This window comes from Quercus lobata, chromosome 10 (assembly GCF_001633185.2).
Source record: "Quercus lobata isolate SW786 chromosome 10, ValleyOak3.0 Primary Assembly, whole genome shotgun sequence".
Taxonomy (NCBI): Eukaryota; Viridiplantae; Streptophyta; class Magnoliopsida; order Fagales; family Fagaceae; genus Quercus; species Quercus lobata.
In genome coordinates this window covers 10,770,464-10,795,827 of record NC_044913.1, presented here as the reverse complement: position 1 = coordinate 10,795,827, position 25,364 = coordinate 10,770,464, and the positions used below count along the sequence as shown (strand labels likewise).

At 32.9% G+C, this 25,364-nt stretch overlaps 1 protein-coding gene and 1 pseudogene across 1 annotated transcript; both read right to left on the bottom strand.

The window, feature by feature from the left end:
- Nucleotides 1-512: 512 nt before the first annotated feature.
- Nucleotides 513-12,414, bottom strand: LOC115964330 (annotated as a pseudogene).
- A 7,951-nt stretch (nt 12,415-20,365) lies between these two features.
- On the bottom strand, nt 20,366-24,782 carry LOC115963360 (serine/threonine protein phosphatase 2A 55 kDa regulatory subunit B beta isoform-like). Its single transcript, XM_031082328.1, has 5 exons — nt 24,575-24,782; nt 24,387-24,478; nt 24,009-24,127; nt 22,276-22,399; nt 20,366-22,133 (listed from the first exon to the last, which is right to left on the bottom strand). Exons 1-5 carry the CDS (start codon nt 24,614-24,616, stop codon nt 22,022-22,024), a joined length of 489 nt encoding a protein of 162 aa, XP_030938188.1. The 5' UTR covers nt 24,617-24,782; the 3' UTR covers nt 20,366-22,021.
- Nucleotides 24,783-25,364: the final 582 nt, after the last annotated feature.

The following is a 25,364-nucleotide window of genomic DNA, read 5'->3' as shown; positions in this document are numbered from 1 at the left end:
AAAAAACGGGTAGGGATTAGGGTTTAGTTTGAATTTAGTTTTACTAAAAAACTTTGTAGATTAGTTATAACTAATAATAATAGAATTGATGAACCCAATGGATTATAGGATAATTTCTTACAGATTTTTTGAAAATGGACTGCAAATCATGCGGGATATCGGCTAGTTGTATTGAATTGCACAACCAATTGATGAATTGAAATATTGAATTGTAAACTCCAGTGTAATTCTTTTCATTACAATGCAATGAATCGAATAACTTAGAACATTGTTTGTACTTGTCATTTGCATTACATTCAATTGTTGTTACTTTTCCTCTAAGTTATGACTTCACTAAACATTATGCATATAAAAGAGGCTATGTCCCTATTGTTATGGACTTTTATTTATAAAATTAAGTACATTTGTAGCTGATATCAAAGTTTCTTTATGATACTGAAATAAATATTGCATTGATACATATGCAAATTTGTGACATAATGAGAAGTCTTACGTTTGCTTCCAAAGCTGCATCATATGCGTTTCAAAACAATAAAGAGTAGATCTTCTTCATTATATTTTGACTCCAACAAGTTGATAAACTCTTCTTGTTTCTTACAAAATCGATCAAATAGTTCATCAATAATCTCAATTCCAAAATGTTTGCTTATTATACCCTCCATGTCACACCCCAAACCCAAAAGGATCCAAAGTGTGAGAGAAGGACCATTAAGAGCAAGAACGTAGGAGATTTTTTTTTCCTCCTCGACACATGATAAGAATAAATAAATATACTAAAATCTCCATATTACAAATCAAAGCTCTATAACACATTTACAAACAATAACTCAAATCATGTGCCTCCAATAATACGTGAATATATTTCAAAACTCCAAATGGATAACACAAAACCACAATCCCTTCTAGAATACACAACCTCAACATTGAAGTTAGGCCTACAATGCCTAAGGCTAACAAAACTCAAGTATCCAATCTCCAATAGAATTAATTATGATCTCATTAAACTTTGCAAGATTGAGTCATCAACCATTTATGGCCCAAGTCTCCCAATTTAACATAGCACTCCAATCACCACCAATAAATTAAGCTCCATGCCTGATGTGTAGCTAATTTATCTGTAAAACTGTTGGAGATTGGAATGAGCTAAAACCCAGTAAGTAATATATTAATAGGGGTGGGGGAAATGCAAGTCTCATGATAATGGGCATTTTACAAAACATGTTATACTTTGGGAATTTCAATGAAAATCCAGCAAATCCATTTCCATTGGTAAAATGACAAGAATGATTTAAACGATGTAGCACCAAGCTTTCTCAAAATATTTTAACATGAAACTATCATTTACTGTGAGCTATCAAAACACCATTCCAAAACTTGAAAATCAGCCAAGGCCACGTGATAACGTCGTCACAAAGATGGAACTCATCTACCGTCACAAAGACAGAACTCATTGTTGACACAGTCGAAACTAATTTGCCATCACAAAGACGGAACTCATATGCTGTCACAAAGACAGGTGCTAAGATACTAATGTCACACAGACTATAGTATCTCGCTAGGTAATCACCGGGTAATCACACGTCATGGAACAAGGGTAAAACATAAAGAGCTCATAGATTACATGAATTCAAAACACAATTCATTTCCAAATAGTTTCACAAAACCTTTTAATATCCAAAGATATTCACAAGCTTCTCAAAGCCTTCAAACTCATTTCTTGTCAAAAAGATTTTGTATCAACTCTCCCAATTATCAAAGCATCTTTAAATTTTGCGAATAATGCAATAAATCCATAAAATCCATTCTCAAGAATTTAATCAAAGACGCTTTTCTTTCCCATGCCAAATATTCAAGCATTTTCCCATATGCAATATTAAACATGATGCACTTTTCATAAATAGTCATATAAATTAAGGTTACAACACAATAGTTTTTAGAAAGAAATAGTTCCACAAATAATTTTCCAAAATGTGTTTAACCCAAAAACAACGTTTATGCAACATGGTTATTTTCCAAAAAAATCCCGTTAAAAGCTACTTAACTCGGAAGGCCAACCAATTTTACTCAACTGGGCACCGCTACCTAGTAAGCAATCCAATTACTAGGTCCATCACCAAGAATCTCGAAACCTAGAAACACAACGATCAAGCCTATCAATAACAAGGCCTATCACAAAGTACCTTCAAACTTGTCTCCATAAATGAAAATGGTCCCGTAAAATCAAATCGTGGGCCTAAAGCCTAACTTGACTATCCCAAGGCACCTATCCCCAGGGGACATCAAACAAGCATACAAGTGATCCAAAGGACCATAACACAATCAAAGCATTTTAATACACTATTGTAAGAGATTAATTCAAACCATTATTAAAGTTAACTATGTAAAACACATGTTGAAGAAAATGTAGGAATTTACAAGCCAACCCACTCAACAAAGGTTTCAAGTAAATTCTACAAAATCCCAACATACTCGTCATACTTTCAAATTCACTACACAACAGGTTAGCCCTTTTGTAAAAACCGTTTGGTCCATGAAAAGTTATTTGATCAACTTGAAATTAAATAGGGATAAGCTCTTATATGTGTAGTATGTACCATCAAAACTTCGGCACAAAATAATTTTCTATAATTTATAAAAAATCATGTAGTGCAGCTTACTCAAATTTGTCAGGGACAAATTTAGAGTCTCAAAAGAAAAATACTATAATTTTAACACTATGCCAAAAGCTTCGAGACTTGGTTAAACCTTAGAGCTACATGAGTTAGCACATATAAACAACTAGGATTAGTGGATTACAACCCATAACCTCATATAACAATCATCACAACACAAGTCAAGAAATTCAATCCCATAACTCATATAGGTAATTTATCGAACACTTGGCATGCGACAAGCAAATGCCCACATTCACATATGTCAAAGTCACTTAAATGCAAAGGAAACACACTTTAAAATCAACTCACATCAACATTTGCAACAACAAGACCCATATAGTTGATCTAGCAAACCAACCCTCAAATACCCATTAGAAAACTAATCAACCAAAACCTTTTATCGAAGCAAAAACTCTTAAATGATATGAAATTTTCGGATTTTAACAAAACCATTGTTACTTGAATCATCTTAACCCTCTAATATTCCATTATTCACCAAAAGCCATCAAGTATTCACCATAATAATCATTAAATAGCAAAACCCAAAGGATTTCATAGAAGAAATTGAGATAAAAGCTTAGATTTTTACCTTGGGTTTAATCCACTTCAAAATCTCATGGAGTTTTAGCTACTAGGAAAACCAATGGAGACATAATCCTCCCTAACAAGGAGGTCTTGACTAGAGAGAGAGAAAGATATGAGGAAAGAGATAGGGGAGCTTGGAGGTTTGGTCATCATTGGGGAAGAACTAAGAAGAAGAGTGAATATGAGAAGAGGGGGAGGGAGAGAGGGAGAAGCAGTTGAAGAAAAATTGGGGGGGGGGGGTTACCGTACGATGATGTATGGGTTATTATAGACCACTCATCACAAAAATATCTTGGGAAAAAATTTACCATTTCACCCTTAAATTTCTTCTCTTCCTTAATCCCCACCTAGCCCATTATCACAAATCACTTAAATGCCACTTCAAGCTTTTAATATTAAAAAGACCTCTACAAAATAATTAACAACCTTATTGAAAAATATAAAATTCACTTGAGATATTATTCACATTGTAAAATTGCTTTAAAAAGTTTGGGGTGTTACACTCCATGCCAACTCTTAGGCGCATCACGCATGCCTAGACATAGAAGCCATCAACTCTTGCCCAAGGTAGTGTTATCTCCATTCTTTCAATGCTAAAACACTCATTTTTTGATAATCTGCTAAAACACTCATTTCTTTCCACGAGTTGCGTCATCTCCTTGGGTGAGGCAAAATACACGTGCAAGTTAAAGGTGTCCACCTGAGCTTCACTAATTAATCCCTACAAAGATAAGAGTAGGTATTATGGTGTGGAAATACTAAAACTATTACTGATATTACTAGAAAAGGCCTACAACCTGATGTGGTAGTGGATGCACTTGGTCCTATTTCAATAAAATAATAAATGAATGTTTGAATTATTGTGATTTGTACACAAATTAGTTTGCAAAGCATATGTAATAAAATTTATAGTATCTCTAGCATCATTTTTTTTTTTTGTTTATAGTATCTCTAGCATCATTTTTTTCGTTTTTACACATATGGAACACAAATTGTTCTTAGAACAATGCATAACTAAGTGAGAACCCCCAACCTCCACAAAAGAGATCCTCATGAAGTGGTTTTCTTTTTATGTTGTTTGCCTAGCAAATTGCTTGTACATATATTATATAGACCAATGAGTATATAAAAGTTAAAGTTTTACAAAATTTTGTATTTTTTAAGGTCCAATTCTAAGTTCATATGTTGACATTTAGTAGAAGTTCATATGCTGACATTTAGCCGACCATGGAAAGACCCTGGCACTCCAGTTGCGAAGTATGGCCTTTCTGGTGGGAGAGAGGTAAATAGGGTATTAAAATTACTAGCCGCAAACCCGCGTGTTGCGTGTGATAATTATTTTTATAGTGGTTTTATTAATTTTTTTTTTTACAATTTAAACTAATCTAATAATGAGTAATGTATTTCATAATTATATTTTTATTTATTATAGGAACAATCATAAATGTAATATAGGAACAATCCAAAACACCAAAAAAATGTAAACTAAAAAAAATTAATAAAACTTAACAATGATTAATTGAACCAATATTAGGATAAAATTTTGTTTTTGATAATTTATTAAGGTTATTTTCTTTGTATTATAATTTCGGCCGTCCAAAACATATTATCAAATAAACAATTATTAGCAAAATCTAAGAATTAAATTTCTATACATGCATTGTTATAAAATAATAATAATAAAAATAAAATTGTAAAAGTTAAAATTTGTCACCTATCCGATTATTTTTGTTTGGCTAACCCTTGCTTTTCTTTAAATAAATGACATTATAGAGTACTTCTAATACAATTATTAAGAGTACTTTTTCCACCACAAAGGATTAGAAAATAAACAAAAATTAGTAAAGTCTCATAGTTTAACATCTAAATTGAGCACTATAAAAAATCATGCTATGTAACAGAATAAATACCAAATTATCCAAATCATGCTATGTAATAGAATAATATTATATTTTTATATGCTATATTTAATTCTTTAGAACGCAATAGGATAACATTTAACAATCAAAGAGAATAAAAAATTAAAAAAACAACAACAACAATTTAAAAACCAAAACTAAATCACAATTTAAAAAACAAAACTAAATTGCATTAACCCAAAATAGAGTTTTAAAGAATATAAAAAATTATCAACCTAAAGTAGAGATGCAAGAAAAATAAAAAAATCCACCAAAAAATTTAGAGAGAGAGAGAGAGGGAACCTTTTTTTTTTTTTTTTTTTTTTTTGTGAGGGAAAACTATGCATAGAATATAAGAGATAGTGACAAATTTATAGTAAGAGGGTGTGAATAAGAAGAGACAAAAATAAAGGAAGATGAAGGGAAAGAGGAGGAATGATATTAATGTAGAGGGTAGTGGGGAGATGAAAAGATAAGGGAGGGAGAAAGATTGAAGAAGTAGTGGGGAGATGAAATAGTAAGGGAGAGAAATGTTGGAGAAGTGTAAATATTAAAAAATAAATGTTAAAAACAATTATAAGAAAATTGAAAAAAAAAAAAAAAAGCCCTAAAGCTTGAAAGGCTTCAATGTTTTTTTTTTTTTTTTTTTACTTTACTTTAAGCGGAAAAGGCTCACATAAAACCCTAAAGCAGAACTGAAAAGGTTTTGGGTTGAGCTTGATAGTGGAACTAAATAAGTAAGAGTTGGGCTGGCTTAATTATACAGATTTATTATAAGGTGATAGTGGAAGTAAATAAATAAGTAGTAGGCTGAATTTATTATAAGGTGATAGTGGAAATAAATAAATAAGTAGTGGGTTGCATTTATAGGGCTGAAAATTGTAAAAACCATTTTAAAATTGTAGGACAAATTATATTTTTAAAAAGAAAAGAAAAAAAAGAATGACGTGGCAGCTGATGTGGCGCAACGTGAGAGCAGTAGCATTAAACACTACGCTTTAGCTTTTAGTAATATATAAATTAGATGTGTGATCATTGAAGAACACTTGAAATTCAGGCATTTGAGAAGCAAAGCCTTTGGGATTGGTAATTTTGTTGCACAACTTCAATTATATTTTGCATAGCAATAAATGTATTTGGCCCAACTGAGCATCCCAAATCTGCTATACGGAATGTGCTCTTTGAACTTGAAATTCTTTTTTCTACATCAAGCTTCTCCGCAATTACATCATCCATCATTGCCTTCGCAGCTTTTGCACCTGCCCTCTGCATACTACGTATGTCAATCATAGTAGTTTTCGACTTTTTTAAATGTCACTTTTTATTTTTTTATTTTATATTTTATATATATATATATATATATATTTTCTTTCCTTTTCTATTTTTAAACAATCCTATTTTCAAAAAACTGATAAATAAGATACCAAATGGACTCTAGGTTTATCTAAATGGACACCAAGTTAAGAATGCCATTATTAACATATATGATATATGCACATGTATATAAGAAGAATCATTGGTATGGTTAAATTGTGGTTATACTTATAATTGATTTTGTAAATGAATCCATTGGCTTTTTGGCAGTCTCTTTCTTTTTGACAACTATGTCTAAAACACGTTAATAGAATACACAACATTTGAAGAGATGATAAATTTTCAAAAATAAAATTTTTTGTTAAAACTTTTCTCTACATTGCAAAACAAATAAATAAAATATATTCTATTGGTTAAAAGGGGGGCTTCTTCCATTTGTGGCCTGATAGAAAAATGTTGCAGCCCAGAGATTTATTATCATGCACATTATTTGGCTGGTAAAAATTCATTACCAAATGATATGCACATTAGTATGCAACATGCCTAGCCAAATAAGATGAGAAGAGTGTAAGAAATAGGAGAAATAGATAATAAAATTGAAGAAAACTGGAAGTAGGAGTTTTTGGTATAACTATTAATGCCATCTCCGCCATTCATTGGATAAGATTCAGGCACTGTATGCCATCTTCAGCTCTCTCTCTCTCTCTCTCTCTCTCTCTCTCTCTCTCTCTCATATTAATAAGGCACTCGATTTTATAGAATTTTGAGGGCTTTCAAGTTTTAACTTTATGGAAGTGGGCAATTCTTTGTCAAGGTGATATTTTTTATTTTTATTTTTTTTATAATTTTATGACAATCACGGCAATATGTTTCCAAAAACAACAGGACAGACGTTTCCAATAAAAAAAAAATCCATATACTATTTTTTTTTGTCAATTATTTATATCATATCATATATTATATAATAAAAATTGAACTAAGAAGAAGTGGTTGGGACAAATGACTACTCTCACTAATTAGTAAATTAATTTTATAGTATTTGTTACGATACATTTTCTCAAATTAAGGGATAATATTTAATAACGGTTTACTTTAGGTAAAATTTTATCATTTAAGTTCTATTCAAATTAAAATTCTATTATAAATAATTCTAAATTTAAATCTCAAACAACAACCCATGTTTTCTTTCTTTAAAAAAAAAAAAACCCCACATTTTGACTTCTACTCCCACTAAAAGTCTATTATCAATATTTTAAGAATAACTAATTAGTAAATTAATTTTATATTATTTGTTATGATATATTTTCACAAATTAAGAGATCATATTTAACAATTTTTTAATTTAGATAAAACTTTATCATTTAAAGTTCAACAAAATTAAATTTTATTCAAACTAAAAGCCTATTATAAAAAAAATTCTAAACTTAAATCCCAGACAATAACCCACATTTTCTTTCTCAGAAAAAGAAAAAAAAAATGCCTTTTGACTTCTACTCCAACTAAAAGTCTATTATCAATATTTTATTATTAATTTATTAGTAAATTAATTTTATATTATTTGTTATGATATATTTCCTCAAATTAAGGAATAACATTTAACAATTGTCTTATTTAAATAAAACTAAAAGTCTAGCATCAAAATTTTCTAAACTTAAATCACACAGCTCAGGTTTTTTATTTTTTTTTATTTTCCCTCAAGTTGCATATTATTAAATTAATATTTTATTAGGATATTAAACTACAAGACTCTTGGTTAAGAGATGAGATTTAACAATAATTTAATTTAGATAAAATTTTATCATCTAAGTTTTAAAAATTTAAATTCTACTTGAACTAAAATATCTATATCTATATATATATATATATATATAAAGTTATCCATATAATTAAATCTCATATAATACGTCCCACGTTATTGTATTTTTTTTTTTTTCACTTTTTTCCCAATATGCAACTTACACTTATATTTTAATCTAAAAAATCCATCTTACTTATTGGTCTTTACTTCTGAATTTGTGTGCAAGATATTATGTCAATGAAAGTTTATTATAAAGAAACAAAACACTGGACACCCATTTGTGTGTGTGTGTGTGTATATATATATATATAGGCAAAACTTAGAGAAAGTTCAATTAGAATTTGAAATTAAAATTCAATTTTGCGCCATGCATGTCTAAATTTATGTGGGGATTACTCCATAATTAATTATCCACTTAACTTTGTGCCATATGTCCACTTAAGTTTTTTAATCTTTATGCCAAGTGAGTTAATGAGTGCAAAATACTAATAATCTAATTTTAATGAACTATAAAATTAAAAAAAAAAATCGCATATACTTAATAAAAATCAACACACAACAAAAATCATCACACATTCTATCTTATTAAAAATTAGAAAAAATTATCATAAGTAGTATTAAATTTTGGTAAGAATTTTAATATGTGACTAATTACGTTTACTTTAAAAAATATATTATAATTTGACTACTTATTTATATGTTTATGATAAAAATTGTGCTTAATTTAAATGTATCCATATGTATGCATGTGTTACATGTTTTGTTTTTAATAATTTGACTAATTATTTATATTGCTATAATAAAATTTGTGTTTAACTTGAAATGCCCACTTAAGTTTCTAATCTTTGTGCCAAGTGAGTTAATTAATGCAAAATACTAAAAATCTAATATTAATGAACTATAAAATTAAAAAAAAAAAAAAAACTAGTCAATTATACTCAATAAAAATCACCACACAATAAAGATCATCACACATTCTATCTTATTAAAAATTAGAAAAAAAATTTATCATAAGTAGTATTAAATTTGGGTAAGAATTTTTAATATGTGACTGATTGCGTTTACTTAAAAAAAAAAAAAATATATATATATATATATATAATTTGACTAATTACTTATATTTTTATGATAAAAATTGTGTTTAATTTAAATTTATCCATATGTATGCATGTGTTACATGCTATTTTTTTTTTAATAATTTGACTAATTATTTATATTTTTATAATAAAAATTATTTTTAATTTTAAATGTCCATTTAAGTTTTTTAATATTTGTGCCAAGTGAGTTAATGAGTGGAAAATACTAAGAATCTAATATTAATGAACATTTTTTTTTTTTTTTTGTAAAAAGAACTAATCACATATACTCATAAAAATCACTACACAAAAAAGATCACCGTACATTCAATCTTATTAAAAATTAGAAAAAAAATTATCATAAGTAGTATTAAATTTGTGTAAAAATTTTAATATGTGACTAATTTCGTTTACTTTAAAAATATATATATAATTTGACTAATTATTTATATTTCTATCATAAAAATTGTGTTTAATTTAAATGTATCCATATGTAATGTATGCATGTGTTATATGCTATTTTTTTTTTTAATAATTTGACTAATTATTTATATCTTTATAATAAAAATTACGTTTAATTTTAAATACACTTATGCGTTTGCATGGGTTACATGCTAGTATAAGTTAAAGTCCAAGCTCAAAACAATTAGAACTTAAAGCAATTTTTTATTATTAAAAAATTTACTTATTTTATAATTTATTATCACTATTTATTTAATATATTTTTTAAAATTATTTTTAAGAAAATTTAGTTTACATATGAATTTTCATCAAGCCGTGCATCGCACATGAATAATAATAGTATAATATAAAACCAAAAGCAAGGTTGACTTTTTTTATTGATTTCATAATATTGTGACAATTAATCTTTTTGAGGCCTCACAATTTTTCACATTATTATTACTTTTTTAATTTGAATTATTATTTAGTTTAAAGGTTGCATTTGTATAAGCTGTTGAAAACAATGTTTTGAGTTTCCAATGAACGTTTGTCAAAAAAAGTTACGAGGAGTTGTGGTTACCAAATAAAGTTTTGGGTTTTAAAAACTCTCTTTTAAACTCCCAAAATGGCTAACCAAAAAGACCCAAAGTCTCAAACAAAATCTAAGTCATTCCCTCATGCAAAAAAAAAGAAAAAGAAAAAAAGATCTAATGCAAAATAACTCCATCTCTCTCTTTAAATCTCTAAGCCTAATCATTATTATCTACTATTTTTTTTTAATTTGAATTATTATTTAGCTTAAAGTCTCAAACAAAATCTGAATCACACCCTCAAGCAAAAAAAAGAAAAAAGAAAAAAGAAAAAAGAAAAACGAAAATAAAGAGACCTAATGTAGAAAAACTCTCTCTCTCTCAAGATTTTATAGAATTTTGTCACGGTGATTTTTTTTTTTTTTGACAATCATTGCAATAAGTTTCCAAAAACAAAAGGATAGACGTTTCCAAGAAAAAAAAATCCATATACTATTTTTTTGCCAATTATTTATATCATATCATATACTATATAATAAAAATTGGACTTAGAAGAACTGGTTTGCCAAAAAAAAAAAAAAAAAAACGTCTTCTAACTTCTACTCCAACTAAAAGTCTATTATCAATATTTTAAGATTAACTTATTACTAAATTAATTTTATATTATTTTTTATGATATATTTCCTCAAATTAAAGGATAACATTTAACAATTGTTTAATTTAAATAAAACTAAAAGTCTATCATCAAAATTTTCTAAACTTAAATCCCACACAACTTACATTTTTGTTTTTGTCTTTCCCCTCAAGTTGCATCTTATTAAATTAATATTTTATTAGGATATTAAGCAACAAGACTCTTGGTTAAGGGATAAGATTTAACAATAATTCAATTTAGATAAAACTTTATCATCTAAGTTTTAGAAATTTAAATTCTACTCCAACTAATAGTCTATTATCAAATGACTTTAATGATTAGGAGAGATTTTATATATATATATATGTGTGTGTGTGTGTGTGTGTGTGTGTGTGTGTGAGGGGGGGGGGGGGGGAGGACAAAAGTGTTGTTGGGTCAGGTCCAAGGGCCATATAGGCCCAGCAGATGGAGAAGGGAGAATCAGGACAATTGAAGGAGATCCCCCTACACTTCGAGGAGGGTGAGATGAGCTATCATTGTACCAAAGGGCATAGACTGAAGTTGGCAGCCATAGGTAGGCGCCAAAGGAGAAAAGGGGGAAGCGTGTTGGGAAAGCACCCATCACCTTCACATTAAATACTTTGTACCAACTAGGACAACTGTATTAGTAGGGGAAGTGATGCTTGAATAGTACCTGGACAGCTTGTAACTCACTCGGGATGGCACAAGTAACTGATGAGCAACCACCACCTTACAACTAGAGGGCCAAGATTAAAGATAGACTACTATAAAGGAATGGAAAAACCCTACTAGAGAGAGAGAGAGAGAGAGAGAGAGAGAGAGAGAGAGAGAGAGAGAGAGAGAGAGAGAGAGAGAGAGAGAGAGAGAGAGAGAGAGAAGGGAGTTAACTAACTAAGACTTGTGTTATATCTTGCTTAGAAATACCTTCCTCGGCCAGCAGAGGGAGCATTAATATAAGACTTCTTCTTTGCTTAATCCAGTTGGGTTTTTCTTTCCAATTTATCTTTGTGCTAAGCCTGCTTGTCCCAAGTCAGACCCTACGCCTAGGAATCCATCAGTTGGTATGTCATTCCCATCAATAAAATCAAACTTTAATAACTATGTCATTAATCAATTGTTTAAATTTCAAGTTTTTTTTTGTAATCTAAAATTATTCGTAAAAGATAAATTTATGGATTGAAAAGTAAATAACATCCGATTAGCACGAAATTTAACATGTGTGTAAACAAAATGCAATCTAACAATTAAATTTTCAAAATATGTAGTAATGTTAAATTTTTGAAAGGTGTAGTTTTAGGCTACAACTAAGTTTATAGCTAAACTTTTTTCCATATGAAAAACTTTCCTCGCATTTAGTTTCTTTGGCAATAGTTAACATAAAAATTAACCACTAAATATTAAATATTTGTGAGTTCATTAAAATTTAATCTTAACTATTTACATTTCCTAATATCTATACTATTATTTAAAGGGCTTCCCTTGTTTGGACCGGATATTTTGTTGGTTTATGTTAGGTTCTAAATGTTTAGAACAATTGACAAATCGTGAACACAAACTTGTCTAGATATAGATCTTAGAGTCTATAGGTTTTATTAGACAATGCTCAATGTGATTCAAGTCAAGATTCAAGAACATACAAGCTACAGGAAGAAGATTTCATAATCTGTTTGGTTCGATCGATCGAAAGACAGGCTCGACCGATCGAAAGTCGTATCTGCAGAATTTTAATTAAGCCCAAACAGCAGTTCAAGCCCATTTAGGATTAGGGTTTCTAATCTACTTCTCCCAGTATATAAAGGAAACCCTAAGCACGTTTTTATGTGGCTTTTCAGAGAGAAAAGAGTGTGCCTCTTTTGTATTTAGGGTTTTGTTCCTAAAAAACTCTCTTATGTCTTCTACCGGTGCTATTCCTTGAAGAATCTCAAGATTCGGTATTATAGAAGTTGCTGCCTTCTCTAGTCATCAAAGGTGCTGATGATCTAAACCTTCAAGAGTGGTCTTGGAGTCACAAATAGGAGAGTTTGTGTTGCTAAACCTTTGAGTGGGATCTCAAAGTCACAAACGGGAGTGTTTGTGTTTTGCAAAGGCCAAAGAAAGAAGGAGTCCGTGGATTCGGAGCTTGCACGTGGTCGTGTCAGTAAGTTCTACTGGTGGGTAACAATAAGAAGTTGAGCGTGGGGGCTTGTAAGTCTTATTGTATGAACTTCGATTCTTTCTAGTGGATTTGTTTTTTACCTTGAGGATAGCTAGGTTAAATCCTCCCCAGGTTTTTTACCGGTTTGATTTTCCTGGGTGATCATATCATTGTCTTATTTATTTTCCGCTGCTTTGCATGATTTGATCTTTGATATTGTGATAACCTAGACTTGTTTAATTGGACTAAGTAACAACTTGGCTAATTATCTAGGTTTAATCAATTGTTTAAGGGGTCTAAAAACTAACAGTTTAAAAATACCCCCAACACTCCTAAGTTTAAGTATAGACAAAACTAAAGGATAGTCAGGTAAAAATATATGTCTAACTTGCACTAAAACATTGCCCACAAAATAGGAACACTCTCTATTCGGGCATTTGAAATGCTCCAACTACTTAAACTTACGTTTTCAAAAAAAAAAATTCTTTTTTTTTAACCTTTAATAAGTCTTAACCGTTTCACATCAACAAAAAATTATTAACCTTTAAAAATAAAATAAAAGAGCCTTTAAGCATGCATGTGAGTGTGTGCTTAGAGGCTAGTATATATAACTAACATTGTAATATTTATTCTAAAAGATTACTAATAGGATAAATACATTTATTTTGTTATATTAATAATTTTTCTAAGGCTTATATGATAAATATATAAATTATTTGAAGTATGTTATTCTTCCTCAAATTTAGTTACTTTTGTAGCAATTGAAACAATATCCGATAAAATAAAAAATAATTTTAATGACGCACAATAAAAAATGTAAAAAAGATTCATAATAATTGAATGATATTTGTATTTTTAATTTATCAAAATGATATTTGCATTTTTGAGTAGGCATAAAACATGTCTATATATATCATGCAATTATTAAATTTGTAAACAAATATGGTAGGATCAAATCACTATAACACTCTTATTGTCTTTCTATTTTGTCTATAAAATAAAATACTAAAGATTACAATATTTTACCAAAAAACTTATTGAAATATTGGAGAAAACTAATAATAAATGTATCGCAAATTATGTATTTTAGTCCAAAAGAGCTAAAAATGTTAGAATCACCAATAATGTTGCTTGTTCTGGGGTTGAAAAGATCACTATTGTATGAAACCAGATCCTGGCATCGATTTCATTAGTTGCCGCATGTGCGAGTTGAAGAGACTCAAGCTAGATGATTTTATGGAGCGGATTTAGTACTAGCGCCATTCTTCCCCTATTATGGAGTGGCATGGTTAACACGGATTCAGGTGGGTTGGGGTTGGAATTAAAATTCAGGTTGAGGTTGGGGTTGTTGGAATTTGGGTCAGGATAATAATTATGTAATGACTTAAAAAAAAAAACCATGCCTATACTGTATATAAGGTCATCAATTGGGGGGAGGGGCTGGGCATAATTGACCCATGGGCACAATGAGTTGGGCCAATGAGCTGGGAGAGTAACCAGTAAACATAGGCGACCAAAAGAGGTGACATAAAGTAATGATCTAGAGCAAACGCTCCAAATGATGCTAATGCTAGTAGAAAGTAGCTGGTCCAAATGTAATGATAGTAGAATGTAAGTAGTCCTAAAAAATGCAATACTGCAAAAGAAAATATATCAGTTACACAGGTGATTGAGCCCCCATGTGCAAAGCTGAACAAAAGATTTAGCTTACCATCATAATGGAAATAATGGTAGTAGGAATCAGCAACCATGGGCCACAAAACTGAGAAATCAGCAAGAGCCAATAACCAACTTTGAAACTAAGAGAAAGGCACATATTAAAGACTTTATATCAGTAGTATGAAGTTGGCATAAGTAGGTTCTTGGGTGTAAGGTTGAATTTATTCAACCATCTAATTGGCTTTATTCCGTGCCAAATTTGCTTGTAATTCAGCATTTAGTAACCCTGTATTTAGGTGGGTTTGATGTAAGGGTAGTGAGTGAGATAGAGTGAAGATTGCTCAAGAGTGTGCAAGAAAACAGAGACTCGCGGCTGGGACTCGTGGGTGACTCGCGGCTGTAAGCCGCCAGACGCAGCACACGTGCCAAGCATGCTGGAAGGTGAACAGTCATGCTAGTTGGAGCACTACAGGACAAAACAGGACAACTGGCCATACGGTTATCTCGCGACTGGATCTCGCGACTTAGTCAAGCCGCGAGGTCAAGCCGCGAGCCACCCCTGTTTTGTAAAACCTGACGTTTCACATTCCTCTCCCACTCTAGTATAAATACCCCTTTTACCCACGATTGAAAGAGAGCTTTCAGAGAGATTTTTGAGAGAGAAACCCTAAAGAAAAACAAGATTGATTCACCCACAATCTATATATTAGAGTCTCTTCAAATTCCTCAACTCTCTTCCTCTCCATTGTCAAATCCTTGAGAGGCATTATACCAAACCTAGTTCTCACCATCATCATCACTGTGAGACAGCTGTTTGGATTTCTGGGAAGCAGTTAGGAAGGAACCAATCTTCATTGGTTGATGCTACGGTCTAGTAGCGGAATCCGGGAAGCTAGAAAAGAAAAAGGTTCGGCGCAACCTCGTTGGAGCAAGAAGCTTGGAGGGCTTAGGTACACTGGGTAGATTAGGCTTGGAGGATCTATTGCTGTCCATGTATCCCAACTATATTTTCTAGTGGATTGTTTACCGCTTGGAAGGCGGCGGAGAGGTTTTACGCCAAGGGCTTCGGTTTCCTCTTCGATAACATATTGCGTGTTGTCTTTGTGTTTGCATCTTCCTTCCTCTCTATCTTTGCCTTTTTATTATCTGCTGTGGATTATATTTTGTTTTGGCTTAGATAGTTTTTACCAATTCCATACTATAGCATATGTTAAGTTTCCGCACACTAGTTGTTTGATATATTGCTTGAATTGGTTAAGTTGTAATTTGGGGGTCTAAACGTTCAAAGGTGTTTATACACGTTTTTGAACTTTCATTGGGCTTATCCGTACACTTATTCTCAAAGTTCCTACAAACCTCATAAGTAATTAGAAAACAGAATGATCCCTAACCTCATCTTCATAGTTCCCTTAATTGAACAAATATTGTATCATGTACAACCTTTGATATGGTTAACCTTTTTTATAAATCAAAGTATCTTGCACCTCCAATATATATCCTCGATTCAGAATGAAGTTGCATGATATTGCAACTAATGAATTGCATCTCTCTTCGCACTATAAGCATTTATAAGTTACAACCTAATCAGTCACAAAGCTGCACTAATTAAGACAATAAAAATCATAATATTTGAGCAAATAATTTCCTTTTCCCTAGGCTTTTCATGTGAATTGTACAACGAAGTTGCATGGAATAAGAAGAGGGAATAGAACTCCTTGAGTAGTGTAGGCTTAACTGAAACGTTCTAGGTCAGAGGATAGAGTTCATAGCCAAAAGTTTGACCAAATTGTCCACAAAAAGAAAATAAGAATCTAAAAATTTTCTTACAAGAATTTTCCGAGGAAGATGCTATTTGGCTAGATAGACCTTTAGAGGAGGATGAGGTGTTTAGGGTGATCAGTGGGTTCAACGACGATAAGTCGTTAAGCTCGGATAGTTTTTCTATGGCATTTTTTCAATCTTGCTAGAGTATATAGAAAACAGAGCAGGCAGTATTTGAAAAGAGCCTTAATGCCTCCTTCCTTGCCCTTATTCCCAAAAAATTGATCCTGTGAAGGTGAAGGATTTTTGTCCTATTAGTTTGGTGGAAGGGATGTACAAGATTATATCTAAGTATTGGCTAATCATTTGAGAAGGGTGGTGCATGGGCTTATCTCAGATTCTCAAAACACCTTTGTTAAAGGTAGGCAAACTCTGGATTTTGTTTTAATTGCTTCTAAATGTATAGATAGTAGGTTAAAGTCAAGGGTGCCGGGGGTGTTATGCAAGTTGGATGTTGAGAAAGCACATGATCATGTGTATTAGAACTTTCTTATGTACTTGTTTATGTGGTGTGTCTTTTTAGAAAAATGGAGACGGTAGATTATGTTTTGTATTTCAATTGTTAAATTCTTTGTTTTGATCAATGGTACCTCCTCTAATTTCTTTTGTAGTATACTAGGGGTATTCATCAAGGGGATCCATTATTCCCACTTCTTTTTTATATTGTCTGGAGGCCTTTAGTCATACATTGGATGCGATTGCCATTTTGGGTCAATTTTCGAGTTTCTCAGTAGGCAATTCAATTGGTACATTGTTGACGATGTCTCATCTCTCTTGTTTGTAAATGATATACTTATTTTTTGTGATGCTGATTCCAATCATATAGATGTGCTGCTTGGGAACTAGCCACATTTGAAGAGGTGTTAGGGTTAATAATTAACTTGGGAAAGTCAGAATTGGTTCCAATTAGCAATGTGCTTGATATCAATATGGAGGAAATAGTGGAGATGTTAGGTTGTAGGCAGTCCTCTCTTCCTTTGAAATATTTGGGTCTTCCGGTGGGTGATACATATAAAGAGAAGTCAATTTGGAATCCTATTTTAGAGAAGATGAAGTGGCATTTAGTAGGATGGAAAAGGATGTATTTATCTAGGGGGGGGGGGGGTAAGCTAACTCTTATCAAGAGTACCTTTTCTAGTTTGCCTACTTATTTTATCTCTCTTCTCCCTCTTCTAGTGAAGGTGGCTTGTAAGGTTGAATTTATTCAATCATGTGTTAGCTTTATTCCGTGCTAAATTTGCTTGTATTTCAGCAATTAGATACCCTGTATTTAGGTGGGAATAATGTAAGGGTTGTGTGTGAGAAGAGTGTGAAGAATTCAAGTGTGTGAGCATTCAAGAGGTTTCTCGTGACTGGATCTCGCGAGTGACTCGCGACTGGCAACTCGCCAAAATGCCACACGTGTGAAGCATGTAGGAAGCTAAAGGGTCACGACAGTTGAAGCACTACAGGACAAAAATTGACAGTCTGGTTTGTTGGGCTTTAAGGAGCCTAGTTATGTTTGATTTGGTTGACGACCCGACTTGACTCGAATAATGTTGTGTGGTTTTTAATGGGAGATTTTCTAAGGCTTAATCCATGGAGCAGAGGCTTTTTTGGCCTGTTTTGTAGCCCATTGTGAATCCTGTGCGTAGGATGTAGAAAATGCAGTTTTGGTGATTAGGGTTAGTTGATGTAGTTTTTGAGAGAGAGAGAAAAATTGTACTGCCGCACTTTGTATTTGTTCTTGATAATAGTGAAATCCTTGTAGTTCTGTGGACGTAGACAAATTACCGAACCACGTAAATACTGTCTTGTGCGTGTGATTATTTTTCTTTGGTGTGTGTTTTCTCTATTTTTGTTTCTCACAGGTTCGGAATTTTGGGTTAATTTCCCTACATGGCTTGGTAGTTAACTCGCGACTCATCCCACTTGCGAGACTGAGTTGCCAGAATGTCCTGTTTTGCAGAAAAATGACTTTTCACATTCCTCACGTACCCTACTATAAATATTCTTATACCCACGAAATGTAGAGAACTTCCAGAGAAAATTTTGAGAGAGAAACTCTAGAGAAAACCAAGATTGACTCATCTACAATTTTAGACATTTGATTCTCCAAATTCCTCTACTCTTACCCTCTCCATTGACATATCCTTGAGAGGCTCATTTGCCAAATCCTTATCTCACCATACTCATATCAATAAGGAGGTATTTTGGTGCTTGGGAAACAGTTCAGAGATGACTAATTTATTTGGTTGATATAATGGGCTTATTGAGGGATCCGGGAAGCTAAAGAAGATACGGTTAGGCTTAACCTTGTTAGAGCAAGAAGTTTGGAGGGCTTAGGTGCATTGGGTAGATTAGGCTTGGAGGGTCTACTGCTATTCGTGTATTCCAACTTTATTCTTTAGTGGATCATTTTACTGCTTGGAGGGTGGTGGTGAAGTTTTTCGCTGAGTTCTTCGATAGCACATGCCGGTGTTATCTTTGTGTTTGCATCTCTCTAACCCTTACTCTTACCTTTTAATTACTATTGTGTTGTGATTAATTATGGTGTAGAGTTATTTATCTATTTGGGTTTTTGCTTGTACTTATTATTTCACACATTTATTGTTTAAGTATAAGAAGCTTGTGTTGGTTATATTTAAAATTGGGGGTCTAAACATTTATTATTGTTTTATACACCAAGTGAACTTTCATGGCTAATTGTATTGAGAAGTTACAAAGAGATTTTCTTTGGAGTAGTATTGATGCTTCCAAGATACTTCTAGTGAAATGGTCTCAAGTTTTTGTACACCAGTGCAAAATGGCAAGTTAGGCATCTGGCATTTGAGAAGATTAAATCCTACTTTATTAGGCAAATAGTTATGGAGATATGGAATGAAGAGAGATGCCTTGATGCAGGACTGTTATGAAATTCAGCACTATACTAGGTTTCTTGATGAATTCTTGAATAAGGATTGATGTTTAAGAGTTTAGGTTAGAAAAGAATGAATGTTGATGGTTGTTTTGGGGCTAAAATAGGGGATAAACAGAAAATAACATAAATAAAACACTAGGCAATCACACCTAGGTCTTCCTAAGCATCACACCTAAGGTTACTTGGCATTACACCTCGGAAAAGTTTGCATCACACAAACAAGGCTTTTTTAAAAAAAAAAAGAAAAAAAGAAGAAGGTAAACACAGCAATATTAATCAAGAAATAACTGAAAAAGAAAATACATGGTGTTCAAAATGATCCACCCAATCCACAAATACCAATGTCCTGTCAATACAACACATAGTTTGTAGCTCAGAATCCCTAAACTAGGTAAAAGAAGCCCCTTCTAATGGTAAATCTACTAGGTAATTGTTCTCAATAAAATCTGAAAAAGCAAACATGGTTGGGCTAAAAGACTCAGAACTAGACCTCTCACATGGATATCTAATGATGTTTAAATCACAAATAAGAGCCATGTCGTGGTCCACCAAACACACACCTTTGATAGCTCCCCCCACAAAACAGTCCGATGTTGATCATCATTAGGACCATACATTCTAGTACAAACCCATTCAAAACTATCCAATACGCCCCTCAAAAGTACACTAACAGGGAACTAACCAATAGACACATCAAGTTTCTCAACTACCCATTTATCCTAAATTAGTGATCCACCCCCCCCCCCCCCCCCCCCGCGCCCCGCCCCACCCTGCCCCTGACGTTTAAACTGCATCTAGGACAGCCCAATCTATTAAAGGACTACCCAATAAACTCCAAACAACAGCAAAATCTAAAGAAGAAAGCTTAGTTTCTTGTAAGCAAACAATATTACACCGCCAATCCTTTAGAAGATTTTTACATGCCTCTCTCTTTCGAGAGTTATTAAACCCCTAACATTTCAAGATACAAGTCTTAAATTCATTTAAAACTACCAATAGCCCCCAACCATTTGACGATCCTTTATTACAAGAAGAAGAACCATCATAATTTACTATGGATATCAATCCCCAAAGTTCCCTAAGACCTTTCTGACTAGATTTAACAGGTCTCTAAATACCCCTATCATTAACAACCTCAAGACATTCTTATTCTAGTAACCGGAACAATGCCATGCACTGAGCTTCATGTCTTACAATAGGAAAAACCCACCATTTTACAAAAACTTTTCGTCATCGTGGACACCCATTTTGAATGCTCCACCTTTGTCGCCTCTAACTCACCTTCTTCATCAACTAGGGTCAACAGCGTATCCTTGGATACACTAGGATCCCATCGAGACAATGGTACGCACTCCAGAGGACATGGCTCTTTCTCCCTACTGACATTACCACTAGTGTCAACCCCACTCTAATCCCATGTTAGATACAAAAGCTCGAACTCACCATATTGTACACCATCTATACCAACAGCACCCGGCAACACCATACCTGCTTGGGAGATACTCCCCTGTTTGTCGCACACCTGGAGCTTCCGTTAAGGCTTCCTCCTCTGAACAAAGATCTACCTCCATATCCAAGTTAGACAAGGGAGAAAATCGATTTGGATCCTCCCACTGAGGACAATAAAGGGATTGGGGATGATGATCAACCATAGACAGGCCCTCCGGCTTAGACAACATCGGGTTCGAGCCTTTACCAACGAAGTCGAGATGCCCAGGACCACTTGATTCTGCCGAGATTCTCGCTTTGACCCTAGGATGCCTTTCATTTGTCCTATCGGAATGAGAATCCACCAAAGTAGAAGCGGGAAGCACCATAGCTTGACAGAGAAATTATGGAGTTTGGTCGCCCCTCTCTTGTGCTCATTGCTGACATCACAACCAAATATATGCCTTTTTTTTTCCTAATCAAATATATGTACAAGGTAGTGAACTACTAGGTTCTCTTTGAGGTGGTTATCTAGAGGACAAAAACCAGAAGATGTATTTGCCATCAAATTAGTTGAAATACAGATCATCAACGAAGTGTCATGAACCTAAGGACCGTGTCTTTTAATCACAATATATGAAAAATATTAACATAAACTAAAATGAACATAAAGATAGCAGGCAAGAAATTAGAAAACTAGGTGTAAAGGAATGAGGAACAAAAATACAGTCATGAGGAACACAAATAGTGTTCTTTAGTCAATATAAAATCTATTATGTGCATGCTCATGTTAAAATAACGAATCAAAATAAAATAAGAAGTCAATAAATAATCTTTCTTACTTAAAAGAAAAGGTTTTGTGTCCCCAAACTAAAGTGGTTGTCCATAGACTTGTCAAATCATACCTAAACAGAAGAAGATGAGGTCTAATAACTATATATAAAAGAAATTTTTTTGCAATCATGCCTCAAAAAAAAATTGATTATGATGGAGACTTATGATCATATAATCTCCTAAATCTATTGATAGAATAAATGTAACACAGACGAGATTCTAAAAAAGGGAGATTTGGAATTGAAGGGGTCATGCTCAATTTAGTGATAAGAGAAAGACCTTTAGATTCATATAATCACAACTTAAGATATATATGCCGCCCATCATTTGAAAACTTTATATCAGAGATGGATGCGATGATCTCTGTAAAAAATGATTTAAACCCATGGGATCCTCCATCTTGTAATCTGCAAAATTAAACCCCATATGACAAGTATCAGAGCATCTTCTGATGCATTCTGGAATAGTAAATAATGACTAGAGAAGTGTAAGATCAGAACTCATAATACATGAACCATGGAAATGAAACAGAAATGAGCAGAAACTCACAGGATTGCACTGTGATCACATAATGCTGAACACCGCATGTCAACTAGATGAATAAAACCTCTTGAGCTTCTGTATTTAAGCAAATTACAGTGAAGCGGATGGAATTCAGCCGATGTTATGACCTCTGAATAAAAATTTAACAGATTGATTGGTAGCAGGTAACAGATTGATTAGTAGCAGGTAACAGATTGAGATACTATTGGGCTGCATACGTGAGAAACATAGTGAAATAAATCAAATCCCTAAGGAACCTTTGATTCCCCTTTTTGAATAGGCAAATGGATTTTGAGCACATTGAGGTTGTAGCCAGTGATTTACAGTTGACGTAAGAAAACAACACTATAAATGTAGATGGATTATCTTCATGGCCTACTCCATATTTGTACAAGCAAAGGGACATATGTTTTTGCAGTCACCAAGAAATAAAATTCAATTATTTGCTGCTTAATCAAGTCATATTTCTGCGGGTGAATTCTCACACTATAACTCAATAAACCTATGAATGAGTTGTTCTGTGTTTAGTCAAAATTATAAACATGTTTGTTGAACAATGTTGGGTGCATTGCATGTTATGTGGTCCAGCTCAAATTTGATAAAAAGCTCATTAGTGAGCATGTTGAACAAGTCAAGACAAGTTAGCCTTTTCACATTAAAGGCAGGAATGTGCATACGGGAAAAGTTGGAAAACATTGAGAGAGAGAGAGAGGTCCAAACAAGGAGTGAGGGTGTGCAAGCTGTGAGAGAAAAAGAAAAAAAATGCAATTTTTTCTTTGCTCAAGACACAAGGGAGAAAAATTGGGGGTTTTCTCTAGGAGGGGATTTCGAGTGCTACAATCTCAGAGGGATGAAGTATTCAGAGTGGAGATCTTGTTGCTACGTTGGTTTCACTGGATCGAAATCTTTTGCGGTGAGATTGTAATCATTCTTGGAAATTTATTCTTGTACTTTCCCAATTTATTGAACTCGATTTTTGGGCATAAACTTGAGTATTGTAATCTCTATTTACTATAGTAGTTTTGTGGGATTTGCCCATGGTTTTTCCCTCTACTGAAGGATTTCCATGTAAATTTGATATTCTTGTGTGGTTGTTTTGTCCTTAGGTGCTTGCGTGGATTTGTTTATTTTCTCAGTTGCTTGGGATATTTTAAATTTAATTCACACAAAGACAGTACTAAATCCCAACAAACAATGCCATCCCTTGGGTCCACATGGCATCCAATAGAAAACGGGTTTAAAATGTTAATCATTCCCAAATAAAATGCCACTGCATCCAAACCATCATACTCGAATTTTGAACCAAATCCAGAGGTCACGACTGATCCAAACAAAGTACTGATTAAAACTGTATGAAACATGAATTTTCTCAATGTTCAAGTCTACACAACCATATGCATCCCCATCTAAATCTGTTCATCCTAAACCTTCCCTACTGATTTCTAACCTCTGACAGTTACAACTTAAGAGTTCAGTAGTGGAAAGAAAATTTCAGTATGTTAAAAGAACAAATAAAGGTTTGTCAATAAACATGATTATGTAGTGCAACTTCTTTTGCTGCATCATTCATAACCTACTATCCTTTCTTTCTAAACATTTCAATATTCGTTTAAAGACGATGCACAATGAGGAGAGTAAGAGACATATAGAGGATGCAACGCTAGAGTATTGTAAAAAATAAATAAAGAAGGTGGTAGGAAGTAAACTAGAGATTACATTTCAGGGATCAACAAAATTACCAGTAAGGTCCTCCATGTTTGATGGCTTCATGTCAATGATATTGAAACACTGATTACTAATCTCAATGTTCCACAAGTTTATTCTGAGGTCATCTGCAGAGATAAATGTCTCACCATCACTGTACAGAGATTACAAAACCAGATTATCATCAGTTGCAGAATAACATGTATATGATTAAGTTTCTAATTCCATGTTATTAAGAGTTCCTGAATCCTGGAAAAGGTAAGTAGATTAGGAAAAAAGTAATGGCTAGATTATGTGTCTAACTAAAATTATAAAGCCTTTTCTCATATCCTCTGTACGAGCTACAAGGCAATCTCTAAGCAACAAATGTATTACAGGTACAACAACACAAAGACAGCAGACACAAACTTTACCTATTAGTTGAGATGGAGTTGATGCTAAAATCATGAGCATGAGCATACACCCTTCGACATCTTGTACGAGCAGTGTCTTCAATATCAGCAATCTAATTACATAGCAGATTACTATAATAAACTTATATACCAAAGAAAACTGATGCAGTCAATCTGTAATAGATTTACTAAAATCCACAAATATCTACCTTGGAGTGCACTTCTTGAGATGGAAACGTGTTAGAACCCATCTTCTCTGTCCATTCCAGAAGATAGCCATTACCAACAGATGGATTGTCTTGCCCACTTATAGAACTCCTTTCAGCCAAAAGTGCATTCTCTGAACACGGGAGGATTTGGGTTCATTTCTTTTACTTTCTTCACTCTATGTTCCTTGTGATACAAAGTTAAAAAACAAAAGAGACGTGTTGGAATGGTAAAGCTCTGAATTTCATTGATAAAGAAAAGGGCCTATAAATAGGCTTTACATCAGAACACGCACTAACCACAACTCCTATAAAATAGAACACTTCATCCTAGCACTAACCACTACTCCTATAAAATAGGATCACACATAAGACACTTTCTCAGCCACGAAATCAAATAACCAAATATCTAAAGACTCGGTCAAACTACCAATGACTAGGACTTCCAATAAATATTAATAAATATAAAATAAAACATTTAAATCTTAACACCCTCCCTTAAATTGAAATCTGTAGAAATCAGTTTAAAAGAAGATCAACCCTCTACAAAGTCCTCCTTTACAGCAGCATGTGAACAAACTCCAAGTAGACCACACAACTTCACAAATGTAGCCAACTTGAGAGGCTTGATCTGTATATCTGCAACTTGATCTTCACTTCGACAGTAAACCAGTTTGATTGTTCCATCATTGTTGAGATCTCTTAAAAAATAATATTTCACATCGATATGTTTGCTTCTTCCGTGCAGCACAGGATTCTTAGAGAGTTTGATTTCTGAGTTGTTGTCACAAAA